This window comes from Vicugna pacos, chromosome 7, assembly GCF_048564905.1.
Source record: "Vicugna pacos chromosome 7, VicPac4, whole genome shotgun sequence".
Classification (NCBI taxonomy): domain Eukaryota; kingdom Metazoa; phylum Chordata; class Mammalia; order Artiodactyla; family Camelidae; genus Vicugna; species Vicugna pacos.
The window spans coordinates 61,226,351-61,250,727 of NC_132993.1; the positions used below are offsets into that span (position 1 = coordinate 61,226,351).

General features: G+C 35.4%; 1 protein-coding gene and 1 long non-coding RNA gene across 4 annotated transcripts in view; one reads left to right on the forward strand and one right to left on the reverse strand.

Moving 5' to 3' along the window:
* LOC107033850 (uncharacterized) overlaps nucleotides 1-21,096 on the forward strand; it is a 58,442-nt gene extending 37,346 nt beyond the window's left edge. For 2 of the 3 annotated variants that reach the window (XR_001459379.3, XR_012074489.1), the window contains 3 exons: nucleotides 16,854-16,953; nucleotides 18,603-18,680; nucleotides 20,931-21,096. This is a non-coding gene — a long non-coding RNA (uncharacterized lncRNA). The remainder of the gene's footprint in view (nucleotides 1-16,853; nucleotides 16,954-18,602; nucleotides 18,681-20,930) is intronic. The other variant, XR_004190699.2, reaches the window with a different exon arrangement.
* A 2,715-nt stretch (nucleotides 21,097-23,811) lies between these two features.
* COL1A2 (collagen type I alpha 2 chain) overlaps nucleotides 23,812-24,377 on the reverse strand; it is a 35,101-nt gene continuing 34,535 nt past the window's right edge. Inside the window, exon 52 of the mRNA XM_006207628.3 lies at nucleotides 23,812-24,277. Within this exon, the coding sequence (XP_006207690.1) occupies nucleotides 24,131-24,277 (147 nt within the window). The 3' untranslated portion in view covers nucleotides 23,812-24,130. The remainder of the gene's footprint in view (nucleotides 24,278-24,377) is intronic.

The following is a 24,377-nucleotide window of genomic DNA, read 5'->3' on the forward strand; positions in this document are numbered from 1 at the left end:
GTCAGCAGTGTATCCCAGCTCACCAATGCACTCTGCAGTAGATCCAATATGCTCTTCAGTCTATTTATTAAGTTGTATAAATTAATGAATATATTTTTTATTTTAAAAACTTTTAACTGATTAGTTTACTACTATTTATTCTTGTTTCACAACCACTTGTTCTTGTTTTTATGTATTTTTTTGAACTTACTGCTTTATTTCTCCTGTAGTATTAAATATTCTTTGAAGACCTTTCCGTTCACTCATTGTCTTAGGTATAAGTTCTTTCTTGTGAGTTGAAGGACCGAGCTTGTTGACAGTCTTTTACAGTGTTGCTATGGGATTAGTAAATCTTATTTGGGCATTTATCTTTGGTGACAGAATTCTTCTGCATATATGCTAGGCTGGGGCAGCTTCCCACATGGTGTCCAAATTTACTTCTAGTGAGGATGATGTAGCTTTCCTGATACCACATGTCATGGCTATAGGAAGGGCAATATTTTCCTTCAGAATGGCTGTCTTGACTTCTAGCCCATCAGCTGTGACATGCTCCGGGTACAAAGGCCCCAAAGATTTCCTGCCTGTAATGACATTCAGTTATGATGGCTTCCCTCATAATGGATGCCTCATAAACTCATGCCGGTGATTTTGGTTCACTGTTATGGCAGCCAGTCTTCCTTTCAATGTTGTGTCACAGTTTCATGCCCATCAAGAGTTCCCTTTATTTTTAAGAATGAATTTTTAAATTTCTTTTCTCACTGTCTCCCACCCTCCTCCTCCTCTTCTTCTCCTTATTCTTTCTTCCTCTCTCTCTCTCTTTCTTTCTTTCTCTTATTCCCTGGTTTTATGTGTTAGTTTGCATCTTAGAACTAGAATCTATAAATAAAATTTTATACCTTTATGTTAATGAATTTATGCAAACATTGACATTTTTGTGTCTTTAGCTTCATAAAGGTTGAGTCTAACTCTTTTCATGTTTGGAGTCTAAAGGCTTTTCTGAATCATTCTCATCCATGGGCAGTCATATAGCACCAGATGGAAGATACACTTACTAGGATACTAACTTCTTTAATATGTTCAGAATTGATACATTGATAGTATAACATGAGAGAGCACTGGGATTTTGTCTGCATTTCCTATGTGATTAAACTCACACTTAAGAAAAAATGTTTAATTGACTAAGTATTTCTGGAAGTTAAAGAGCTTCTCTTGAAAGTCAGCCAAAGATTTTTGACAGCTATTTGGGGGCTGGACTGTGGTTCTTTATAAACACATATGGTTTGTACCAATCTCTCCTAGCTTTGAAAATTTAATGATCTATTAAAAATATCTGGTGATTTCCAATGCCTTCAATTACATTACTCAATATTTGCCAGGTAATCTTTATCTTCTGCTATCACAATAATGTTTTATTTCAGTGGTGTTCCATAATTAATCTTTTTGAAAGTTAAGTGGAAATTTGAAATCTGAATTTGTCAGTGTGCAATGGTGTAGTGTGTGATACCAATGCAAAAAATAGGATCACAACTTGATGACAAAATCCTTTACTTGTTAAGTTTGTCTACATGCAGGCAATGCCATCCCAACTTACACATCAAAGTTTCTTTGGACACAAAGTGTAAAGAAGATACACTTTAGTTAAAAAATGGTATTTTTGTTAAATGGCTAATGTAATGGATTGGAGAATAGAAACAAAAAGGGTATAATAGTCAATAGGTTAAGTAACATTGACCAAATTGATCTCTATATCAGATAGGTCTCCTCTAATGACATGGAAAAGGAAAGTTAATTCCAAATAGCTTATGAAAAAGAATATATTGGCTCATGTAACAAAAAAATCAAGGATTTTGATACAGGACTTTAATAATATCATCAGAACATGGTTTTGCTGTATTTCTGCATTTTGCTATTCCCTATTGACTTCATTCTCAGGCTAGCTCTAGGTCTAACTTCTCCAGTGTTCTAAGTCCAGAGGAAATGGGATAAAGTGTCTTCTCTGGCAATTTCCACGTAAATCCTAGGAGCCATTGTAGTGGGACCCAGTTGGATCATGTGATCCCTGACCTAATCTCCTGGGGAATATTTTGCTCTGACTGATCAAGGACCAGGATTGTACGCCACCCAAAATACACAGAATGAGCCTTCGAGGGTAAATAAATAGTTTGCCAATAGTTTGCAATTTAACTTTAAAGAAGCAGGAGATGGGTATTGGGTAGTAAAGAAGAACAACAAAATGTCTTATAGACACAGTTGGATGTGGAAGACAAAGAAAAAAAGAAAGTAGGCTAAAAACCACCAATTATAGAGTCTGAAGGTGGCTATGAGTTTGATTACAAAATTTATCAAATTATAAAGATTTTTAAAGGCCTCTAATTAGTATTCTGTCATCAGTTTTACATAGTATTTCTGTTCTTATATACACATGAAAGAAACTTTAGGATCAAACTGAGAAAAAAAGAAAAGAAATATATAGGAGTAAAATAGAAAAAGTAAATGTTTCCTAAATTGATCCAAGTACACTTAAGACTGTTTTTTTTTAATTATGATGATCTGGGAAACTTTAACTGCATCATTCCACTTGTCTCTGGTGAGTAGATAAACAGTAGTAAAAAGTTCTATTTGCTAGCAAACTAGGAGTAAACCAAACTATATTGTTTGCTGTTCCCAGAAATCCCGGATACAGTGCTCTGCTTCTGGTCAGAGCTCAATTCTCACTTACTACCCCTCTCAGTAGTATAAATGTATGTAATATATGATTGTAGTATGGTAGTCTAGCCTCAAAGCTGTTTTACTGTACCTTCCTCTGAGATCTTCACACAAATTAGAAAAACCAGCAGAAAATAAGCAACTACTCCTTCTTAACTAGCAACACTCTTCACCTTTCCCTGTCACTCTGCCCCCTACATCCACACCACGGGGACCAGATAAACACACAAAACTGATTTGTTCTCCTCTTGGATCATAACATAACTATACTTAAGTGTTATCTGTCTTTCAGCTTCACTAAGGATTTTGCAATAATAAATGTAAGGTATAATTTTAAGGTTACTGCAGTATGAAAGGAAATTATTGAGGACTTAAGCCCTAGGAGCAGTAACTGGAATTCTGGGAAGAGAGGTTCTTTGAGGGGATGCCCTACCCCCACATTTTTGGTGGAGCAGCAAACATTAACCAGGTGTTTTGCACTGTGTTTCTGCTTGTAGATTTAACCTTGCTGCCTCAAAGTGCATCCACTTCAGGGCATGTGTGTGTGAGTGACCTAAAGATACTAGAATCCTTCCCTCTTCCAGTTCATGAGAGAGTGAATAAATAAAGACTTGGCAGCCTCTCACAGAGGCTGCTGACACCTGCTCCGGACAAATCCCAGGGCAGTGTGCTTTCTATCTTCATTGCATGTTCTGCACGAAGGACTAAACTTTGTTTATCCTCCATGCAGCTAAAGATATTATATTTCATGGCCAGCTTGTTCCCTTTGAGGCAAAATTTGGTTCCTTAAATATAGTACTTGTCTAGCTGAATGTTTAAGTTGTTTAACAAAGGACATAAAATCACTTTTTCTTGGTAGCTTTTTTCTGCTTTCCATTAGTCTAATAGAGATTATTCATACGTTTATTGACAAATTTTTTTGTTTTGTTTCCCCTCCCCTGAGAACAGTATAAAAAAGACCAAATATTTTATTATTGTAGGAGGAATTCTTTCTACTTTATCATTATTCATAGCACTGTTCTCTTGAGGCTGTGAATATGATTATAATAGGTCTAGAGTTATTGCTTTCAATTAATGTAAATATTCTCAACTAATTTAGAGGGGGGAGGCTTTTCCCCTTGTGGTTTATTTACATTTGGTGTTATGTAGTGCTTTCCATACTCCCACTATAGCTTTGTGTGCTTAGAATTAAAAACGTAAGTCACAATAAAAAAACCTTAAGAGGTATACTACATTTCCCAAAACCCTGCAGTGAATACCCATAGTGTCTGTAGCAGTGCCCTGCATGCAATTTGCATTCTGTCTTGCTTGTTATTTGAGTGAAAAAGATGTAAATGGTTTGAATTATCTGTGTTACTATCCCCAAATCAGAAAAGGATCATAATATCAATGCTTTTCATAAATCTTCTATTATGGGTTGTTTTGATGTTTATGCTGCTCATTTTCACGGAGCCCTAACCTGCCAACGTGGTTTGGATCCTCATGAATGCAGTGGACTCAGATGTGACAAAGCTTCAGACTGTTTCATTATGGCCAGTTTGCCTGGTTTCACATAAAAAAAAGGAACCTAGAGGTGTCAGTCCTTGAAGATCAGGAAGCAGCCACCATGAACTAAGCTAAATGAGACACCTCTGATTTTTTGGGCATGACTGAGAAACTGAAGGTGCCACAGCTGTGTAGGAAGAATGCATACCAGAATGGAGTCGGGTTGTCTAGGTTTAAGAACCAGATCTTCCCAATTACTAGTGTGTACTTTTGGATAAATTATTTAACATCTCTAAGCCTTAGTTTCCTTGCTTGTAAAATGGAGATAATAATAGTATCTAACTCATAGGGTTGATGTGAGGATTAAATGAAATCATGCTCCTAAGAGAATGTGGGACAGAGTCTGGCACCAAATAAACACTCGGTGAATGTTAGCTGTTAAGTCCTGTCTGCCACAACACTCCTTGACTCTGAACTACTAAAGCTCTGGAATCTGCAGTGCCCATTTTGGCACTTGATCATGCATTAATTCGTCTATCACCATTTATTGAGGTGATTTTTAATCCCCCTTAGATTGCTGAACATGGCTCACAGTGTTTAAGATAGTGGATTGCCTATTTTAGTGCTGTTCACATTAAATTGATCTCTGATAAATATTTACTCAAAGCTCTAGGACAATAATGGAAAAGCTAAAAGTATGTTGTACGCTATTAATGGGAAAAAGGGTTTAGCTTATAGAAGTCCTGCTTTCTTCATCATTGCTAGGAAATTGGGTTTAATTGTGGGACTCTACACCCTGAGAACGACACTGATAGCAAGAAGCAAGTAGAGGAGAGTCTAGCAACCTTACATTGTATGAGGAATAGTTGAAAGAACTGTATGGTGCAGTGGATGAGAATGCTTCTTTCTTTGGTGTTAGGTGCTATTGAAGAGGTTTCAGTTTTTAGACTCCTACTTATAGTCTAGCTTTAATGAGTCCCTGAGGCTAAATTGGGGGTAGTTACCATCAGTAGTCACCCATTTTAGAAGCCCTTACTCTTGCAACTACTATGGCTTTGTTTCTAGGTCAGTTTTATTGTCCTTGCCATTCCACTCCCCGCCCCTACTCCAATAGTTCTCCCTAGAGGTTCCTCGGTCTTTATGAGCTTCTTGAGGGAGTGCCTGCCAGTTTGCCAGAGGGGCTTAGGCTTTGCTGAATCCTGAGACAAACTTTGCTTCCCCAGGCTTAGTAGGTTCTAGAGCAGTGGAATAGAAAGAGGCGAGAAATGGGAACCAACTAACTGTAGATAGCTAAGGAGCCAGGATTAGTGGTCAGTCAGAGATAACTGGGGTGGACAGAGTAGATTCAAAGCTCTGTCTGTCTCAACGCATGTACTTGGTTTGAAGACAAACTACAATTGTGCTGCTAACCCTACCCTCAATTTTAGGCTGCCCTGTACTTTAGGATTCACTCTTGATCTTTCAAATGATTTTGCTATTCAGTTTATTTTAAGTTACCAGTCCAAAAAAAGGGTATGGTTTTTCTACAAAATAAAAAAAAATGCTATATTTATACTTTATTTGGTTTGGAGATTGAGCATATAAATATGGAGATCAAAACTATCAGTGACAGCGCCAAAAACTTTCTCTTATGATCTGATGATTGGTATTACTGAATTTTACACTTAAAAACACCCAATTACTTTGATATTATGTTCATTTTTGTTTCTAAAGTCGGAGATAAGTGCAATTTCAGGCTGTCATTTGCAAGTATTTCCTCATGTGGATTTCCTTGCCCTTGCAAGCTTTCTGCCATCCTGATTGCCTTTAACTATAATGGTGGCTCAGCTATGTGTTTTGGATGTTTTGCTAACAATTCAAATTTGCTGTTTTCACATCACAATTATTTTCTCCATTACTTTTTGTTTTGTTTTGTTTAGCAATAGTTGTAATTCATGTAATTGTAGGACATTTGTTTGATGTAAACTCTTAGTTCTATCTGGAAATATTTAAAACACTGTGTTTTTTGGGAGCACATGAAGAATAATATTTTAACACATAGCTTTTATTTTCACATGCCGACATTAAGCCAAGGTAATTTTGTTCCATGTTGTGTAATGTTCTCACTTGTGATTATTCCTTAAGGTTTCTCATTTTCTTTTTTTAATCACAACAACTAAAGGGCAACAAACAGCTACTGAAGTTACGGTTGTCAGACATTTTAGGAAGTTTTTCTCTTTGCATGAAACTGTTCTGTTGAAAATAACAAACTGTGTATATGTTGAGGTTGCCACCCGCTGGTGAAATAGAGAATTTCCATTTTAATGAGTAATTTAAGAAAACATTTGTTTTCTGTTCCTAGACTATGAATTTATGTGTTTAGGTTTTAAATATATATATTTTAAACTATACTAGGAGAATAAAGAATTTCTTCATTGTGGAACACCTTAAAGCTCTACTTGGAAAAAAAAATCATCATTTTGAAACCATTTAAAAACCTTTATTTACATCTTTTGTAGCCCCTACAAAGGAGAGAAGTGAAAAAAAAAATCTCGGAATTAAATATGTCTGTGTTATCTGTGGTTACTCTTGAGTACAAAGATTAAGATGGATTAAAATAATTTTTGTTGCTTCTTTACACTTTAGTTGCATTTTTTTCTACAGAAAGCTTGTATTGCTTTAAAAAGAAAATATAAATCTAAAGAGGAAAAATAACTGTATATATGTACATAAATCGAATTATAAGTCTTCAATAACAGTGCTTTATGGAGTGTTAAAAAAAAAAAAAAAGCACCACCCTAAATCAATGCCACATTTAACTAAACAGATACAAAAGGAACAAAAGCCCGGAGATTGAACTGCAGCTTTCATCACTCCACTAGCACAAATTTTAAATTCAAATGCATACATAAGAATTTATTATGTGATAAAGATGCCATTTCAAATTCATGTGCAAGGATGCTTGGTTACCTCACATCATTTGCCAAATGAATTCCAGATGTGAAAAATTAGAAATATACAATGAAATAAATTAAAAATATATAAATTAACATTTAGGCTAAGCAAAATTGCACAGGGAAAACTTATAAAGGAAAATATTAAAAAATTCTATGTATGAATATCATCATAAAAGCAAATGATAAACGGAAAATATTTACAGCGTACAGAACTGACAACATAAATAAGATTTTTTTAAAAGGCCTATGAGCACTAAAAAAACTCATTACTAATCATAGGATTACATGTTTTTTAAAATGAAAAATTTAGCTCTAAAATTGGCCAAGATTTTAAAAATATTATTATATTCCATGTTTTCTGATAAATGTTTCCTTTTCTGATAAAGCTTTCAAATATCTGGCATGTTAAAAGTGCGTTGCTAGGTACATGAAAGATGATGCAGACAAAAGTACTCCATATTATAAAATTATTCTTTTATTTAAAATTATTCCTTAAAAAGATATTTAATAACATGGCAAAATGCTCATAAAAATTTAGATTTCAAGTAGGGTTTAAATAATAACACAGTTTTATCTCTTTCTGTCCAGAAGACACTTATTCCAAAGTTTTAATAGTGATTATCTGTGTTACCGGAGTTATTGGTGATAATTTTCTTCTTCATTCATTTCTGTATTTTTTAACTTTTTGAAAACAAAAAAGTTGCAAATATATAAAATGCTTGTTAAAATTCCTTTAAAATTAGAGTACAAAATACATGTAGTTTGATTACTGTTTTAATAAAAATAAAAGCATATGTGATACACATGTGTATATATTTGTAATTCATATATGTAGATTAAAATTATTTTAGAGTTTTAATAGTGCTTATGTATATAGCTACTTTTATAATTATATTTCCTAGTTAGAGGAACTTTCCTTCATTATTCATTTTGTAATTGTTTTATATTACTGATAAACAAAAATGTGCATTTCATATATATATATAAAATCTTCAGGAAGATATTTATTAATGTGGGAAAATATTCATGAAAACTTCAGCTAGAAAAATGGGAAACTATGGGCAGTATATGTAGTTTGTTCACAAATTGATAGAAGTATATATCTATTTTATTCATGCATGTATATGGATAGATTTTTTTAAAACTTGGAAGGGCATGTTCTAAAGTTTCAATTGTAGTTATCTGTAGTAAAATGGATAGCTGATAGTGTTCTTCTTTATTCATTTCTAACTTTAACTAGAAATGATAAAGTACATACATTCATATCAAATGTGTACATCAATTTGTATCTTTAAATATGTGCAGTTTATTGTGTGTTGATTATACCTCAATAAAGCCGTTAAAAATGTATAGTAGAAAATTGTGCTGCCCAATAAAAAATACAACTGTCATCTTTTCCTCCAAAAAGAAAAATTAATATTTAAAAAATGGAGAGTGTTCACACTTTATTAGCTCAATGCTTATTTCATCCCTTTATAAGTATGTAGAATATCCAATATTTAAAAATATTTCTTCTCTGGCATTTGGCACAGTAATGAATCAGTATTTTAAACCAGTTTACACAAATTGGGGTATGCAGATTCTTTTCTAGGGAGGAGGGTAGGGAGAGTAGGTAGAATATTTCTACTTATCAAGATATGTTAATCCCTCAAAGGAAATTAACATCATGTGTAAGGTGCTGACTACTCTGTGAAAGCAGTCAGGCATTTTTTTCATCAAAAGAAGGTAATTTCTTATGATTAACAAACTTAAACAAGCAAGCAAACATGATTCGACTTTTCAGAAGGAAACCACTTATTCAGATATTAGAATATCTCATTAACACAGCCTTGGATTCAGCAGTGATTTTATTGATTATGTGAACTGTTAAATAGTCCATCTGGAATATAAATGTAACTTTAAAATTAAAAATCTGACATCAATTTTTTTTCCCTCAAGCAACTTCAGAACCAAATTAAATGAATCCCTTGGTTTGAGGCAGCCATCCTTTTCTGATAAAGGTTCCAAATATCTGGCACGTTAAAAGTGTGTTGCTAGGTACCTGAAAGATGATACAGACAGAAGACAACACTGTCTCAATCATTTTTTAATAAAGGAAAATACACAGCTCTCCCATGTAGCTGCACACTGGTGGGCAATACCATGATAAGTATCCAGAAGCATTGTGATGTGTCTGCGGGTCTCTCTGAGCTGTGTGGAGACCTTTTGCACAAATGCTCCTGTGTGACAGCTGGCTGTGTAGTCTGTTTTACCTTACTTTCAAGGCTCTGACTCTTAGATACTGGCAACTAGTTTTAAAATAGTAATGCATGGCACAGGCCTAAAGAATGAATGAAAATACTCATCCTTGAGGCATGTCGTGAGTTGATTATAATAAAAATTGCTTATTTATTAGTAGTTGCTTTATAAATAACTTACTCTGGTTTTGCTGAAGGGTATCAACTGTGAGATGGGAGAGAAGAGCTAGAGAAATGAAATTGTCAGGGGACACTGTGGTTAAGGGTTTCATATACCACACAGAGGCCTTTTGACTTTATCCTGTAAGTACTGTGGAAACAGAAATCTTTTAACAGGGAATTGAAAGGTTAGATTTGTATTTTCTCTGTGTGATGTGAGATGGATTTGAGGGGGACAGGAAAAGAGGCAGGTGGTAGTTAACGTGAAAGATCACAAGAGCCTGAAGTGAACAGTTGCCGCACAGATGAAAAAGAGAGGAGGAGTATTTAAAAGGTAAAGTAAGTAGGAAAAACATTTAGAAGGATTTGGTAGTTGAGCGAATATGGGAGCCAGAGGTAAAGCAGAGGAAAGAATTGAGTTTTCTTCCTTATATAACTGGGTAGATACTAACATCCTTAACTGATACTGAAATGACAGGTGCTGATGCTGATTAGAAGGGGAAACATAAGTGGCTGGTTGACCTACTTTCCTAATGGATACATGCAGTCACTCAGAAATTTTACAAGAGCAAATTGCATGGATAGACATACAATAAACAATGACAGTAAAATTACAGACAGAGCCCTCCAACTAAATCACAAAAGGCCAGGAAAACATAAGAACCTTTTTATGATGCTGATGTCAGGGACATGGACAAAGATGGAACAATTAGATTGCATTAATTGTATTTGTTATGTTGCAATGGGAATGGTTTTACTTGCTGTAATAATGAGCTCTGTTATAATAGGCATTAGTCTTGTATCTCACCTATTAATTCATTAGAATGAGGTTTTATTTTTTTTCCTTTTACAAAGTAAATATACAATAAGATCAAATAAATTTTGATGATTGCCAACAGATGGTGAGGGGCTCAAACTCAGACCATCTGATCTTTCGCTTTTCAGTTCTTTCCGGCTGTTCTTTCTACTTAATTACCTTCCCCTCACTTCCTAATCCCTTCCATGTAATTCTACACCAAGATTGGGTCTAGCACTCTCTATTAATTTTCCACAGCCTACACTGCTTTCTAATAAGATATTCGGTCTTTGTAGCTGTGTTGCTAATGGATCTAAACAGTCTGGTTTTAACAGATCCTTTCAATCCTACTTGAACCATGTCTTTGCTCAATGTATTAATTCAGTTTAATGCTGAAAATTTAAAACTTATTCGTACAGTTTGATCTCATTTTACATCTGACATAACGGATCAACCGCCAGTAATTTTATATAATCAAAGAACTATTTTAATTGACCTGTCTTTTAAATCCTTATAATATGAGACATTTATTTTTTTTCCATCACTTAAACAGACTTACTAGAGTGATATATGTGTTTCAGTGAGAAATTTCCTTTATTACCTGAATGCGTCTTTGCATCTTTTATGAATGAAGGAGAGAAAGTATTGCTGTAATAGGTATTTTAATGATATTTTAGGGAAGCACATAGAAGGTAGGGATTTATGGACACTCAGAAGGCACCTCCTAAGGTAATTTACTATAGACTCTGTTGTATGTATATTTATACAATCCATATCTGGATAGAACCTTCCTTTTTTTTCTTTTCACAAGTACATTTTAATGTCCAGTTCAATATAAGGAGGCCGTTTCCAAGTTCTGTTCAATAATCCCTAATAGCACTACTTTACTGAGGTAGGCTAATAGAATTCTGTTGATTGAAATTGTTGCATTATAGATGTGTTCTCATGTTTCTGTTGTGTTTAGCAGTACTTTGTTTAACCAAATACTTGTTCTTTGGATACAGAAATTGCACACCCAAAGCTACATATTGTTAAGCATTTGTAATAAAATAAGGCTTAGTTTTAAAGATATCATCTATGTTTTTTGAATGATGTTTAAAAATAATCACTGTTTTTTTTTTGACAATGGAAGTATTAAATGTTTATTTACATTTTGGGGGAAAATTCAGAAAGATAAAAGAAAGAAATCTAATAGTACCCATAATCTCATTAGAGACGATGGCTATTAAATTTTTACATTCATCCTTTCTGGGTTTTTTGCATATCTTTATAAAATGAAAATTGTAAAATAAACTTAGACTTTTATAATGATTTATGCAGGTAGTCCTTACACAATTTTTACTTATGTGAAATTTAGTTTGTGTGTATAAGAGAGACAACAATTTTTAAATTTTGCCTTCATTTTGTTCATGAGTGTATGCCCTGGAATAAGCATGAGATAGGGGATAGGAATTTGCTGTTTCCTCAGTCAGTCAGTTTCTCTCTGTATCTCTTATGGTATATGCTTCTTGCTACAGTGACCATAATTCTAATGGTAAAAATACATAATTTTCCTGCAATGTGGTCAAAACTCAAGTTAGCTGCTTTGATACTTAATCATAGAAAAAAGGTATGTATTCTAATACTAAAAAGAAAAACTGTGTTGAAGTTATGGTATTTGGTGTCCAAACAAGAGATTTTCAAGGGTAGTGTTAACTATATGAGATTTTTTTCATTATGTGCTGATTTTAAAACCTGTCCCCTCCGTGAGATGCAACTTCATTGCAATTTACTTGTTGTAGTATACAGTTATTTTTTCTGATATCATTAAGTATTCTTTGAAGACATTTTGAATAACTGCAATGCAGTCCATCATATGGATGTGCCATATCTACTTTAATCAATCAACTATTTTTAGACGTTTGGTTCATTTCCATTGTATCGCTATAAGTAAGGCTATGACAGCTATTGCGCCTGAGGTATGATGTGATGATCAGCCATTATTTTCACACATGTACTTACTGCTGTTATAATGTCTTTCTTTCAGGTATTTTTTTAACACTTTTATGCTGGTAAGATATAGAAGGGAGAGGAATATGACTTCACAATAACCAACTGGGAATTGCTTTCAATGAAAGAGGAGGCAATGAAGCATATATTTTAAATACAATCTTCGGTATTTTTTGGAGACTTCTTGCCATGACACCTCCAGTTCAGAGGGTTGGATTGGCACTTAGTCCTGTACACCAGTTCAAGGAGTATATTTGTTGCGGCTTTTTTCAAAAATAATTTTTTTATTGAAGTATAAGTCAGTTTACAATGTTGTGTTAATTTCTGGTGTACAGTATAGTGATTCAGTTTATATATATATATATTCCTTTTCATATTCTTTTTCATTATAGGCTATTACAGGGTATTGAATATAGTTCCCTATGCTGTACAGTGGGACCTTGCTGTTTATCTAATTTTGTATAGTAGTTAGTATCTGCAAATCCCAAACTCCCAATTTATCCCTCCACCCTGGCTTTTTTGAGAGCTGCAGTGTTCTGGTTCTTCTGTTGGCTACATGCTGCAAATAGCAATGGCATTTCTCAAAGTTAGAAGACCTCTGTGATTCACTTGCTTGTCCTTCAGACTGGCATATCTCTCCCGTGAAACTTAGGTTGCTCTGAACAGCTGCATTGGAGGATAGCTGTGTGTTGTTCTGATTTGGGCAGTGGACTGAAAAACAGGATCTGACAGCTTTATGAGAAGCTCTTCATATGAACTCTTTTTTGTCCAAAAATCTTTAGAAAAATGAAGAATCCATTTCCTAGGATACATTCCTAGGTGTGGAATTATAACTTGACAAAAGGGTAAACGTTTTTAAGGCTTCTGAGACATACTGATAAATTGTTCTCCACAAATTTGGTACCAATTTATATTCATGCCAACTGTATATGAGACTAATCTTTTGGCTAAAATATTATTTTTAAAAGAGGCCTAACTATAGACCATGTGAGGTTTTACTTTGTATTTCTTTAATTACTGAGGTAATTGAACATTTTTTTCACATTTAATGACCTTTTGTCTTTTATTATTTTTTAATTCATGTTCTTTATCCCCCTCCCACAATTTTTTTTGGTGCAAGCATTTTTAAATAAGAATTAATATGTAAGAACACTGTATTTTATGTCCTTACCTGAAGAAAAATACTCAAACCATGTGAAATAAGATGCATATTTTTCAGGAGAAAGAAGTGATAGAAAGAAGGTGAGGAGGATAGACTGGCAACAGACATTCAAGTAGCGAGGTTACTAATGGCCTTTCATACTTTCATCTCCCTTGAAAAATTGCCCCACCCGTGGCTTCTGATGCCTAGGTGGCCACGTGCTATATCACATGACTTTAATGATCATAATTGATGTGATGTCAACTCAAAGGTCACCAGTTACTAGGCTGCCAAGGGATTTATGAACTGCACTGGAATGTCTCCCTAGGGAATTAGAATAGCAAGTTGGGGTTGGGGGGAAGGTTGCCAATTAATAGCAGATCTGAAAGGACAAACATGCAGAATATGAATGAACCAGATTAGCTTTGGAGCTATAGAGAAAAGAGTCACAAATTCCTGCTTTTCAGATCTCTAAAGCCCCCATAAATAAAGGAGCACATTCCAGCGCCAGTTTCAGGAAGGCTGTTTACCTTTCCTGCTCTTATTCCTCTAGGTGTGTCCCTCCCTGTCTCTTAAGCTTCCTTGAGTGGATCTTTATTACTTACATTTATATGAACCTGAAGAAACAGTAATTCTGAGGAAAAGTACCTAAGATAAAGATTTAAAACTATCATATTTACTGCAACTCTATACATATCCCAGCAGTGTCATTTTAGTAGTTAATTCTTTCATTTAACAATTTTTTCAACATAAAATCATTGAGCATAGAGTCTATATTAGGTGTTGGGCTAGGTGGTAAAGAAGTTATAGAGATGAATCAGACAATCTCTGTCATCTAAAAGCATGTAGTTCAATCACACTTTTCTACATAGCATGGTCTTTCATTACTGCAGATTGTCAGATCAATGGTGACCAACTAGTTGCTAGGCAACTTGACAGCCAGGAATACAGAACTGATGCGGCTTCATTCTGATATGAATTCTTCTTTGAAATGTTTGTCAAGAATTGTGAAGGGTCTGAAATTTTCTCTGCTTTAAAGCTAAGATGTTAGCCTGCCGCAGTTTAATAGATGCTGGCAGAAGACATGTGACTTCTGGGTCAGAGACAAAGGACTTTTATCATTTACAGCAAGGCAAGTAACATAAGCTTTATGTTTGCTTCTGGTCCCTTGCCCCCAAATTCATGAGGGCAATGCAGAGCAACTCAGGTGAATGTGTCCCAACTGAGGAACATTAAGCGGAAGGAGCCCAAGTCTGTTACAGTGGACTGTAAGCAAACCTGCCTGACATTTGCCCTATAGGGAAACATTCTTATTATACTGGAGGGTAACTTGCCCTCCGCTCTGGAAGGAGATACTGTCTCTCTCTACTAAGGCTGTTCACTATCACTATACAAATATCCTTTAAAAGATAGTTCAAAACCAAGGTTGTCAGTGCCTTTGCTTGCAAGACATTTTGCAGAAACACCAAAGACCCACAGAGAATTGTCTCCCAATGATGTTCTTTCTTTGGATACTTTTAAAAACCATTCAAATGTTTGGTTCTTATTTCTACTGCCTCTAAGTATCTACTTATTTTAAGATTGTCCTGTATTTCTTCATTTCTGCCAATTCACCAGAAACCAATTTTCTCTAACTTAAGCAAAAAAGAATGTTAGTGGAAGGGTATTGGATTACTTCATAATTCAAAGAACAACACCAAACTAGTACTGTTCTGGGACCTCATCAGCGGAAATTCATAGTTGTCTGAAGAGTGCTGTTGTTAGCATGCCTCAGCTTCAGTGGTTCCCTGTCTCTGCCATTCTGTACTTTAAGTTTTAAATTCTCCAAAGAGAGGAGTCAGATGGCCCAGCTTGACTAAGGCTCTGTCTCTATCTTTTCAGTTATACCCAAGGGGGAGGGACTATGAAAGCACAGACCTAGTTCATCTTCACTATTCCCAAATTAGGAGAGTTTCTTGGGAGCTTTGGAAGACTCCCAATTGCTTTCTGCTATATCTGGATTTGTTTTGATTGATATTCCTCTTCTTATGGAGAAATACAGTTATTGTTTTGAGCATTGTTTGATTTTTATCAATTAAATACAGTTTTGCTTTATTCATCATTTTCTTGGCTACCTTTAGCCGTTTCTCAGTTTTGGGGGTAGTCATTTTGTGAACTGATCTAAGCCAATTTAGTGATTCAAGAGCTTTGGGTAAATATAAGTAGCCTCTGGTGGTTGAAGACATATTGGACTATGTGTCTTTTCTTCTCAGTCCTGCTATTTATTATGTGGTATGCTAAGCAGGGCAAGGCTTAGCCCAAGTTTTGTTAATATTAAATATTTACAGCTAGTCAATGTATCTTCAAGACCATTATTTCAACAATGTAAATTTATTTTTAACATCTTTTATGCTAATTAATGTATCCTCTGGTGTAGATTTCAATAGTGCTATTTGAAATACAGGAGTAACCACCTCTAAAGCTGTGGATTTTCTTAATTAGGGTATTTCCAAGATAACTTAATCAGCCCTTGAGTGTGGAGTAATGTTACCTTATTGCCCACATGCACATATATACATATTTTTAAAGTAAATTACCAGACAATATAATAGGCTAGAATATAGGCATTTAGTCATGCACTCATGCTAATTTCCATACTCCTTTGTAATTAACATTCCTCCTGACTGGATTAATTGGGTTTGCAATAAGTAATCACGTTTATAATACTGCAACTGTTCCCAAATTAATTGCTCATGTGTTCAATGAGCCATTACATGTTCTTATTTAAAGCAGCTTAGAGAGTCCATGATTTTAGAGCTGTGGTCCTAAACATTTTGGGGAAAGGTGGCACAGAATCATCCAAGAATATGTCAATAACATGATGACAGAAACAAACCAATAGTTCCCAAACTTTGAGAGTACATGAGAATCACCTCATTGAAAATATAGATACCTTGGCTCCACACTCACCAATTCTGATTACGCAGATACTGTGTGAGGCCTGGAAGAACTTTGAGAAATATTGCACACTTTATCCCTAGAAAAAGGCACATATGCACACACTTCCAACTTTACCAGTGATCTTAAGGGAGGGTTTCAGAACCCTGTGGCTTTCGTACAGTTTTTCTCAAGACTGGCTGTATAATACAATCACCAAGGGAGTTTTAAAATAATATTTCAGACCAATTAAATCATAATATGAGTGGTATAGGGTGACTAAACTGTCTGCATGTTTTTTTTTCCCCAACCCGGAATGGAAACTAGAAATTTTTCCCAATGTATCAATTTATTTTACTGAATTAGACTCACTTGACAGATACCTAGCAAAAATGATAATAAAAAGAAGTTCAGTTACCCTATAAATCTTACAAAATACACAGTTTAATTTGTGTATTGGTGAGAAGGCACATCATTTTTGGCATTGATTTGTCTTTCTCTCTTCAAAGGTTCAAAGGATTTAGTGGACTTTGTACTCTGTTTGATGGATAGCCCTCCCAAGCTTGAGAGAAGAAAAGCAGAGCTCTTTTTATAATTCATGGTGGTAAGGTAAGTGTTTATTATATTATCTTAGCTGAAGAAAATCTAAGAAAACATATGGTACTAAATTGACCATAAGTTCACTGTGTTTTGATAGCATACCCAGCAATTACTAAAAGTAAATATTCATTGTAAATAGCCCTGAGAAATAGTTAAATGTGCAGTTTTCTAGATGTTATCTGAGGAAGGTCTTTTTTAATTCTTTTGAGTAGGAAAATATCTTATTATGATACACAAAGTAGTAGATGGAAACTTTAGTTAGACTGATAAAGTTTTTGAAATTATTTTAGACTTCCTTATTATAAAGGAAAGGAGGCCTATAATCCGTGATAGAAAACCATGTTGGAAATAACCATAATCAAAGCTTCTTCTATGTTTCTTTGAAGTGGCTCCATTTATAATATTACTCATATTCAAAGCTGTGGCAGTAATAGGTGATTTAATGATGTTTAAAGCCCTTAAGTAAGGAACATCGAGGGCATGAATTTAATAATTATGATCATTTCTTGTGCTGATAACTCTTGAGTTAGGATTTCCACTGCCAGAGACAAAGTTTTAGAAAATCAAATTGTGAAAATTAAGTGTCCGAAGTTTGGATAATTCAACATGTATGAGTTACATAGTCCATTTGTGTAGAAAAACTGGCTTCCAAGTAAGCAAAAGGGCTATTTCTATACTCAGAAAGCTTTCTCTCAAAAATTGGAAGCACCTAATGGCATAGGGCAGAAACCAGTTGAGTGTGAATTTGTTCTACTTGTCAGAAATGTTACTTTTTTAAATGTTAAGGTGGGATTATTTTAATTTTAAAAAATTGAAAAGATTTTCAAGCTTTTAATAAAAGCTTGGTAGTTTTTAATTCAGTTGTGGAGGATTCACCAAAATTGTGAGGGTTTGGAAGGTTGCTAGAATCTATTTGTGGTAGAAGAAATTTAAGTGTAATTGAATTGTAAATGTACTGTCATTTTAGGCCACTGCTGTCAAAGATGGTACTTGTAGAAAGGTGATTACTTTTCTTAGCGATAGAGTTAAAGGCTTTTAGGAAAGTTCCAGTCTTGTAGGGATAATGATAGCAATGGTGCCGGGTACCTGCTCTCCACCAACCTTACAAGCTGCTGTGCATTCCTGTTTCTGATCCTAACAGTCTGATGGATAGTGTCATCATTATCCCCATTTTATAGATGAGGAGATGGTGGAGACAGGATTTACATCCAGATAGCTCTATTTCCTAAGCCCCTGTTCTTCCTGTCACATCCTTTCGTCTCTGTTTCAAGTAATCCCTAAAAACCACTTGCATAGATCCTGAACGGTTACTCACTGCTTTTGAGGACAACAGTTGCAGGATTGGACAGATCTGCTCACCCAAAAGGTCATTCTCCTTTTTGCTGTTTTTGTTAGTCTTCTTGTGACTTCCATATACTAGCTCTATGGGAGAGATATTAAGGATTGATTAGAGAGCATAAGAAAAAAAGGGAGTATTGAGGACATAAAGGTAGACCACTATGGACACTGTCTCTCCACCAGCTGGAGAGAAGATATGTGTTTGGGGCAGGCAGGAAATAAGTATAGGAAGCGGTTCTGTTTCCTCCTGAATTCGAGTTTTTATTCTCTGTTGGTGTGCATGTGGCAGTGTTAAAAGGCTGGGGTGTTCTTTTATCCAGTCAGCAGGGGGAGCAGTAAACTTGAAGTGACATCCTGTAGGAAGAGAAAGGCCATCCACTCAGCACAGTGGTTTATAAGTAAGTGTTCTTATCCTGCCTTGCATTAATAGATTGCACTAAAAATTTTGTTTCTGTTTTTTTTTCCATGCTGTTTATGGTTAATTAAGTCATTGGACACCAACAGCAATGCTGCACTAGAAAAAGTATTTACCTTAGTAGAAAAGCACATTTTATGTTTATGTTTCATAGTAAAGTACATCTTTAAATATGTAGTGAATTGCAGTTTTAAAGATACCTTTCTAGAATCCATAGGATTGTTAGTTCTGGCCAAGATTACTTTTCTACCCTGGGCTCAGAATTATAGCTTTACATGGGAGCAGTCAGATGAGGAGGAGACCTTTGGTTCTAGGAGGTGATTTGAGGGTCCTTGAAAAACATGTTCTTATTTTGTTCTTACAACCTTTAATGCTATTAGGATTTTCAATCCCTTTTAGGTTAAATCTTCTTTTTTAAACTATATAACTAACATATGCATATTTTACCTAAAAAGAATAACTCATTAATTGGTCTTCCTTATTGACTTTGTTCGCATTTGAAAAAGTTCTGTGGACAGGTGCATTTTGATGTTGCAGAGTACAAAACTGGGTCGCAAAGCATCTCCCAAGCCTTCTTAAAGCATAGAACAGAAGTCCCTAGCAGGGAAGTTAAAGAATAAATGACGAACCCCTATTTTAACTTGGGCCACTGTTGGTTCGTGCTCTCGGGTCTTAGTATAGGAGAAGTAGCATGTTGAGTAAGAGACCCAGGATGAGATATGAAAGTCATAATAGTTCAGAAAAGTCCAGATTACTGCTGTTCTTTTGGCTAGTGGTTCATAACATCTTTTTTGGTCATGGACCCCTTGGAGTATCTGAAGAAAGTTTTGGGCCCTTTTCTAAGAAATATGCACACATACACAAATTTAGCTCTCTATTTCAGGAGCTCATTGATGTTCTGCCTTCCCCTGAAGCCCACCATGTGTTCTTGTTTAGAGCAGTGGTCTCTAAAATGGAGGGTGGGGAGATGATGCACCCCAGGATGTGTACCCAGTAACCCACTGGAGTGTGCGGTTTTCTGTTTGTGTTTATTTTCTGTCTTTTAAAGTTTTTTCCATGTAGGTTTTATATTGCACATAATCTATTAGTACCATAGTACATATATAACATTTACATATAAGTAGATTAATAAAATTAGTTGTAAGAGTTCACATTTTTACTGGTGGGAGACATGACTCAAAATTGATAGGCTACCGATTCAGAGAATGTTGGTGATTAAATTTAAACTCTAGGCTCTCCTCTCCCTAAATTGGAGGGCCAGGAATAGGAGCTTAAATCAGAGGTGACTACCAGTGACTGGGAATTTTGGACCTAATGATGATAAGTAAAATTTGCCCACCCTTCATTAAGCACTGTCACACTTGCCCCATTTGGTCCCCGCAGTGGCTCTGGGAGTTAGATAGAGTAGGTATGCTAATGGATATCTCCAAGAGCAGGCATGTTAACCAAATTCTCAGAAAACTTGAGACTTTCCCAAGGGTCCTTGGCTGGTCAGTAGTGGAACTGGTCCTCATAACCTTGGCTGCCAACCACAAATTATAGGCTCGTTTCACTGAACTGCAGGGATAAGTCAATCATTATGGGCTGTCTAAGGTCCTGCTGTTGCAGTTATTGGTGCTCCCTGAGGACACTGAGTTGTTGAATCCCTGGCTGATCCAGGCACAGGGATAGAAAACATATTTTAGCTACTTGATCAGAGGTCCAGGAAGCTGAACTAACCTCTCAGCATTAGCTCTCTCCTGTTGGTACTGTAATACCAACATATTTCAAAACAGATAGAGGGCTCTGGAACGGTTTAGATACATCTATGTACAAAAAAGATTTACAATGGGTTATTAAATGGGAGTTTTGAGGCTGGCTTCATGGGAAGTGCCAACCACTCTTTCTCCCAAATTTCCCTTGGTGCCACTGTCAAAGGCAAAGTACTCATTTAGATGGATTGTTGTTCTGACCCAAAATGACATTTCCAACTTTTCTTATATATAGTCCAATTTCTGAACCTCCTTTTCAGTGATATTAAGTAGAATAGCATAAAAAAGTCTTTTGGCATTAAAGATAATAAATGTGTTCAGCATTGCTTAGGTGTCTTTGCTCTTGGCCAGTGCATTGGCTGTATTGATTTTAGAAATTTAAATCACCCTTTTTACCAGACTTTATTAATATCTCCTCCCCTCATCTTGGCTACCTTGCTCCTTCGCTCTCTCATGTGCAATCTTCTTCCCTTTTATACTAGCACAAATTATAGGCCGCTGACTTTCACATGACCAAAGGTCAGGAGATGTTCTGAGGAGGATCCCTTGAGCCTGGTGATTAGCCTCTAAAAAGGGGACCTGCTGTTCAAGGGTCAAGCCTTCAGTACATTGCTCAGGCCCTGGGAACACTAACAGTGGACCTCCTGGCTTGGTAAGTACCAGATTGTTCTAATATGTGGCTTCCAGAGAAGAATCATTTAGCCAGACAGAAGACTTGAAAGTGAAATGAGATCTCTGGCTAGAGCTCATTCCAGTATCACTGTTACTGCATGAGGCTAAGGTTAATTTTGAGATTCCCTCTCATTAACTGTGTCCTCTGCTATCCTCAGAGGACATTTTGTTTAAAGTTGTGTTCACACATTGTTTTATTCTCTCTCTGCAACTGAATCGTGAGATCCCTAAGGATACTGCTGCCTGGTATGGCTTTGTACACCCCTCCCCAGTGTCCTCCAGAGTGGCTGGGACCCAGGGAATGATGACTCCTAGATTAGGACTTTCTTTCAGAAAGTAGGAGGGTGGAAGGATAACCCTTTCCCTGGTAATGGCCACTTTTCAACCAGGATTGTTTTCACTTGTTGACTGCTTATTTCTTTTCATGATATTTTAAGACTAAATTTGCTGTAAATGATAAAAGTAATATAACTACCCTATAGCAAACTTGGAAAATTTAGACATAATAATCATTTCTGTCACTGTTATATAAGTGTACCTGCTCTTAGTATTTTGATACATGCATTTAAAAATATTTTTAATAACAATGTGCTTGAATATTATAAAGATTGTAACGTTCCATTATAAGCATTTTTTTCTTTTGTTTAATCATTTAGTAAATGTTATTGAGATATAGAAATTTATTTCACTGTTTTCCTATTTTCTACTAAATGTATCATTATTTATTCCTCATTAGTATTTATTGGCTATGCCATCATTTATTTCTTCATTGTTATCTATCAGATATACCATTGCTTATTTAGCTATTTTCCTGTGCTCATCTCACTAAGTGGACTATGGGCTTAAAAAAATCTACCTATTTGTATACAGTTTGAAAAAAGTTATTATTATCATGTAGCATGGTATTTGGCTCATAGTAGGTATTCAGTAAATGTTGGATTTCTTTCTTCTCTCTTCCTTCTTTACACCAACCTTACGGTATTTTCTTGTACTGCCAGCCTGAGGGCATAACTCTGTTATGTAATTTTGCCTTGGCTATTTCAATTGCTAATTTGTGGGGAGTACTAGTACTGTGATTCCTGGGGTTCAGTTTTCTTTATGCCATTTGGTCAAGTGTATTGATTTGTTCTTGCCAGACATAAAATGTTAGAGCTACAAAGAATTGTGGAAATTACCTTGTCCAATGGTTTCCCAATTGGTGTATACCAGAATTTTTCAAGGCGCTTAAGAATACTGATTTCTTACTAAAGTTTAATTTGTTGTATGAAGATTGGGAATCTGCATTTTAAGAGGCAGCTCAGTGTTCTGATTTAGGTGATGGAAGGACCACAATTTGAAGTTATTGTTTGGTTAGTAGACTTTGCTAACTTTTTAGGGTTTATTTTAGATTTTCATGATGTTCAGTCTTTTGCTTTTAAAACTAACTGAATCTTGGGATGACTTATAACAGGAGGCAAATATTACAATCACAATTATGTTCTGCAACAGGAAATAAGCCCTAAATGAATCTTAACATTTTACCTGACACATTACTATGTTTAAGTGTACTAAAGATGTCATTGAAAGGTGCAGGGGAGGAAAACGAACTTGATTTGGCAGGTAGGTGTGTTCATGGTACTATTATCCACAACTGTCTATGCTGATTGACAGCACACACATTACCATTAACAGGCATTGTACTCAGTTGCATCAGATTTAAGTGTATGGCATTTTTACTGAGTATTTGAAACTGTTTTAGTTAATAGTATCAATTGTACATAGACCAACTTTCAGCCACTGTTTCAAAGTGCTTAATGGATAATAAACCAAAAGGTTCTGTGGACCTCTGCTTAGAATTAGCTTAGGTCAACAATTGCCATTTTGCTTAGGTATGTATTTTGACTAGGGCTAATGTTTAACAGTTCAGAGAAGGAATCTTCCCCACATTATTGATAAAATGAAATTCAGAAAGGGGAAATGCTCAAGGTCATTCAGCCAGAAGGAGCCAAGCCAGAGTTGGAGCTCAGATCTCCTGGGTCCTTGTTCTCTGCTCTTTCTACCACACCAAACTGCCCTTTCTGCATAGTGCCTGTCTAATGAGAAACAATCAGTCTAATGGCTGGTAGAGATACTATAATCCATATTTATATTGCAAAGAGCATTGAAGCAAGGAATTCTACTCAGTGTTTTCTTTTGGAAACCAAACATGCTTTATTTCATTTTTTCCACAATTTATTTAAACATCTCACATATACAAAATAGGTACAATTTAATTTTTTGGCTTGTCCGAGAAACAAGGCTTCTTTGGAATCACGGGAGAGGATGAAAATGAGACTGGCAAAGAACAAATGCTGAATTTAAAGAAGAGGACAATGTTGGGCAAATGATCCACTTACTTTTTTATACTGGAGTAAGATGTAAAGTACTGATGCTAAATCAAATGAAAAAAAAATACACAATACAACTCAACACAGAGGAGTATTTCTTCTCAAATTCTCCTAGCACCATCAACATTCTTCAAGTATCTGAAATACTATTAATTAGCACCTTTGTATTTTGAACAAAAAACAAGTACCTCTGCTCATCTCTGTCTAGATCAGCACCTAATAGTGTGGACCACACTCACAGGAAAGTGTTTTGAGGTAGTTTAAACCTTTGGAAGTTTGGGTTTTAAACTTCCCTCTGTGGAAGATATTCAAAAGCCACAAGTGGTGCAAATGTTCATGGTTTTTATTTTATTTTTCAATTTTTATTTTGGTTTTCTTACAAAGGTTGACATTTTCCACAACAGGTGTAAGAGTGTTGAAAAAAATTCCAGATCTTTTGGGAAGGGGTAGAGGGAGGGGGAATTAATTAAATCGTATTGCACAATGCTCTGATCAATCCTTCTCCTTCTCTTTTGCCCACAATTTAAGCAAGTAGATGTGCAGAAGAAATGGAAGGATTCAGCTTTCAGTTAGAAAAGAAGAAAAGAAATGGCAAAGAGAGAAATTCTCAGATTTCCTTTTTCTTTAATTTAGTTTGAGTTCATTTATTTGAAACAGACTGGGCCAACGTCCAAACTGAATTCTTGGTCAGCACCACCGATGTCCAAAAGTGCAATATCAAGGATAGGCAGGCGAGATGGCTTATTTGTTTTGTATTCAATGATTGTCTTTTTCCATTCATTTGTCTTTCTCTGTTTAAAAAAGAGAAGAAAAAAATACTCGTAAAACAGCACTACTACTGAATCTAATTATATTACATGATATATAATTATATATGATATATGTATCTAA